Source organism: Morus notabilis, unplaced genomic scaffold (genome assembly GCF_000414095.1).
Source record: "Morus notabilis unplaced genomic scaffold, ASM41409v2 Scaffold359, whole genome shotgun sequence".
NCBI lineage: Eukaryota > Viridiplantae > Streptophyta > Magnoliopsida > Rosales > Moraceae > Morus > Morus notabilis.
The window spans coordinates 202,757-205,161 of NW_010365790.1; the positions used below are offsets into that span (position 1 = coordinate 202,757).

Sequence of the window (2,405 nt, forward strand, 5' to 3'; positions counted from 1 at the left end):
GGGGGGGGCGCCGCATGAAAGAGATTCTTCATATGTTATCCCTCTTTAATCGTTGATTCTTCGCGATCGCACATCAGGGTGTAGGGTTCAAAAAAGGGAGCAAAATTTAAGTAATTTTTCTACTATATAGTGACTATAGATCGCAACAATATTATTCCATTGGAGTTTGTGATTTTCAGCCTTGTTTAGCCTTAGAAAGTGAATATATATATATATATATATATATATTTATGCACAATATTAACGTGTGTATATATATATATGTATATGTTTAGCCTTGTCGAACGTTATTATTATTTTTTTCTTGGGTGTTATATCCAGAGGTTGGGACCTGTCTGTGCATGTGCCCTAAAACCGAGAGAGAAATGTTCACAAACATATTAGTCAAACCTAAGTTTAATCACTTATATTTGATATAAATATTCTCATGTCCATATGTACAACTATATATATATATATATATGTAGGAAAATCAATATGTCATGTCGTAATCTGGCATTTAATTGCCGAATAGATATTATCCTGATTATTATTATCCAATGCATTGTATGATTTATTGAAAGAATTATAACATGGTCCATTGATCATACATTCAATAATTAAACCTTTATGGTACCTACCAATATATATGTCACGCTACAGCTAGCAATAGCAAGGACATATAATTGTATGCAGGGTAAAAAAAAATTAGTAAGATGGGCGGAGTGTGACTGAACTAATGAGTAACGAGATGGAGTAATTAATTAAGAGATGTAAAATTTTAGGAGAGAAAAATACAAATTTTACAAAATTTTATACACAAAATTAAATGAAAAAAAAAAAACCTCAGGTGAAATGTTCAAACATGGCTTAATACATACTTAAACCTTTACATTTTATATGTATATGAACGCCTTGTTACACCTTAACGACTTAACCTTTCTCCTAACTTTTTTAACATGTTATATGACTGTAATATATATATAGTATATATGATCTTAAACGCTATGTTATTAAATTTTTATATTTAATAGTAACCACCTAACGTAATTATTGAAAATTAGTGTGTGTATATATATATATATATTTATATTAGTGATTTTATTAGTGTTTCTTTTTGGTTGGGTGGAATATCTTTAGTGGGCTATTGATTATAGTGGGGAACAGTCCCAATGATATGATTGAAAGGAGGGAAGGGCAATGCAACATATGTGAATAAATGGAATGGACGTGGCAACATTGGCATCCGAGAGGAAGATATATAGTTTTATACATTCAATCCAAACAACATTAAATGCAAAACACATGCCAAAGTCAAGCTCACTTTTTTTGTGTTGGATCCCACAAGCCAACTCATTTAGCTAATCCAATGAATAAAAGATGGAAAAAAAAAAAAAACATAGATAGGAAATTGGAACTTATAGAATGAGTGGAAAGGCCAAAGTTAAAAAGAGATAACTTTCCTGTCTTTCCTTCAAAAAGTTGTTTCAAATAAATTCCTTAGCCAAGAACAGATAAAGGGAAGGATTGTTCAAAGTTAAAATTTCAAACTAATGAGATAACTTTTAAACCATCCAAACCAACAGGGAATATACCTATGGCCTATTAACACTACAAATAATAATAACAACAATAACAATAATAGTGTAGTTTATTAATTTCCCCCGATGAAATAATAACATGTTACTACTTCCATTAGTTCATTTTGCTAGTTAACTCGGATTTGTGTTCAATTGTCGAGAGAGAGAGAGAGAATTGGGAATGTTTGCTAATCCGGATCCATAGAAAGGCCCATCTGTGGTTCATATGAACCTAGCCCAATATGTTTGGGCTAGCTATCAATTATGGGTTGGGCCCATTATTGGTATTTGGTCCAGCAAAAGACGCAGCAGAATAGATTCGAACATTCACATTTTAAAAAATAAAAAACAAAAACAAACACTCAAAGCACAAGCACGCAGAAGAGTAACGAGAAAACAAACAAAAAGCCAATCAAGCAAACGTTGTTTGTAGGAATCCATGACATGCTTAACTTATGTTGCTCCAATGTTTTCTTCTTCTTATCTAAACTCCGTAAGTTCTCTTTGTCTCTCTTGTTCAATTCCAAAGTACATATACATATATCTTCCCTTCTTAAAGTATTGGGGTTGTTCTTGTTTTTTCTTTTGCAGAGTTTTTGTCATTTGGGATTTGTCAAGAATAAGAATTTCAGCAGCCCAATTGTTGTTTGTCATTCTCAGGTGGGTATTATTAGTGTTATCAATTAGCTAACGATGTTAGAGAAGATTAGAGGAAACATTAGCCTGAGGATTAGAATGATTGTAGGAGAAATAACAATAGTTAATGGGCAAAGCTCAATTTTTTCATCTGCATTTTGTTTGACTTTGAGAGGAAATTAATTGATAATAAAAATGTCGGAAGAGCTT

General features: G+C 31.7%; 1 protein-coding gene across 1 annotated transcript in view; it reads left to right on the forward strand.

Annotated features, from left to right (window-relative positions):
- Window positions 1–2,207: 2,207 nt before the first annotated feature.
- Window positions 2,208–2,405, forward strand: part of LOC21391599 (arginine decarboxylase) — a gene marked incomplete at its 5' end in the record, with an annotated part of 2,577 nt that continues 2,379 nt past the window's right edge. Inside the window, one exon of the mRNA XM_024172618.1 lies at window positions 2,208–2,219. Coding sequence (XP_024028386.1) covers window positions 2,208–2,219 — 12 coding nt within the window. The remainder of the gene's footprint in view (window positions 2,220–2,405) is intronic.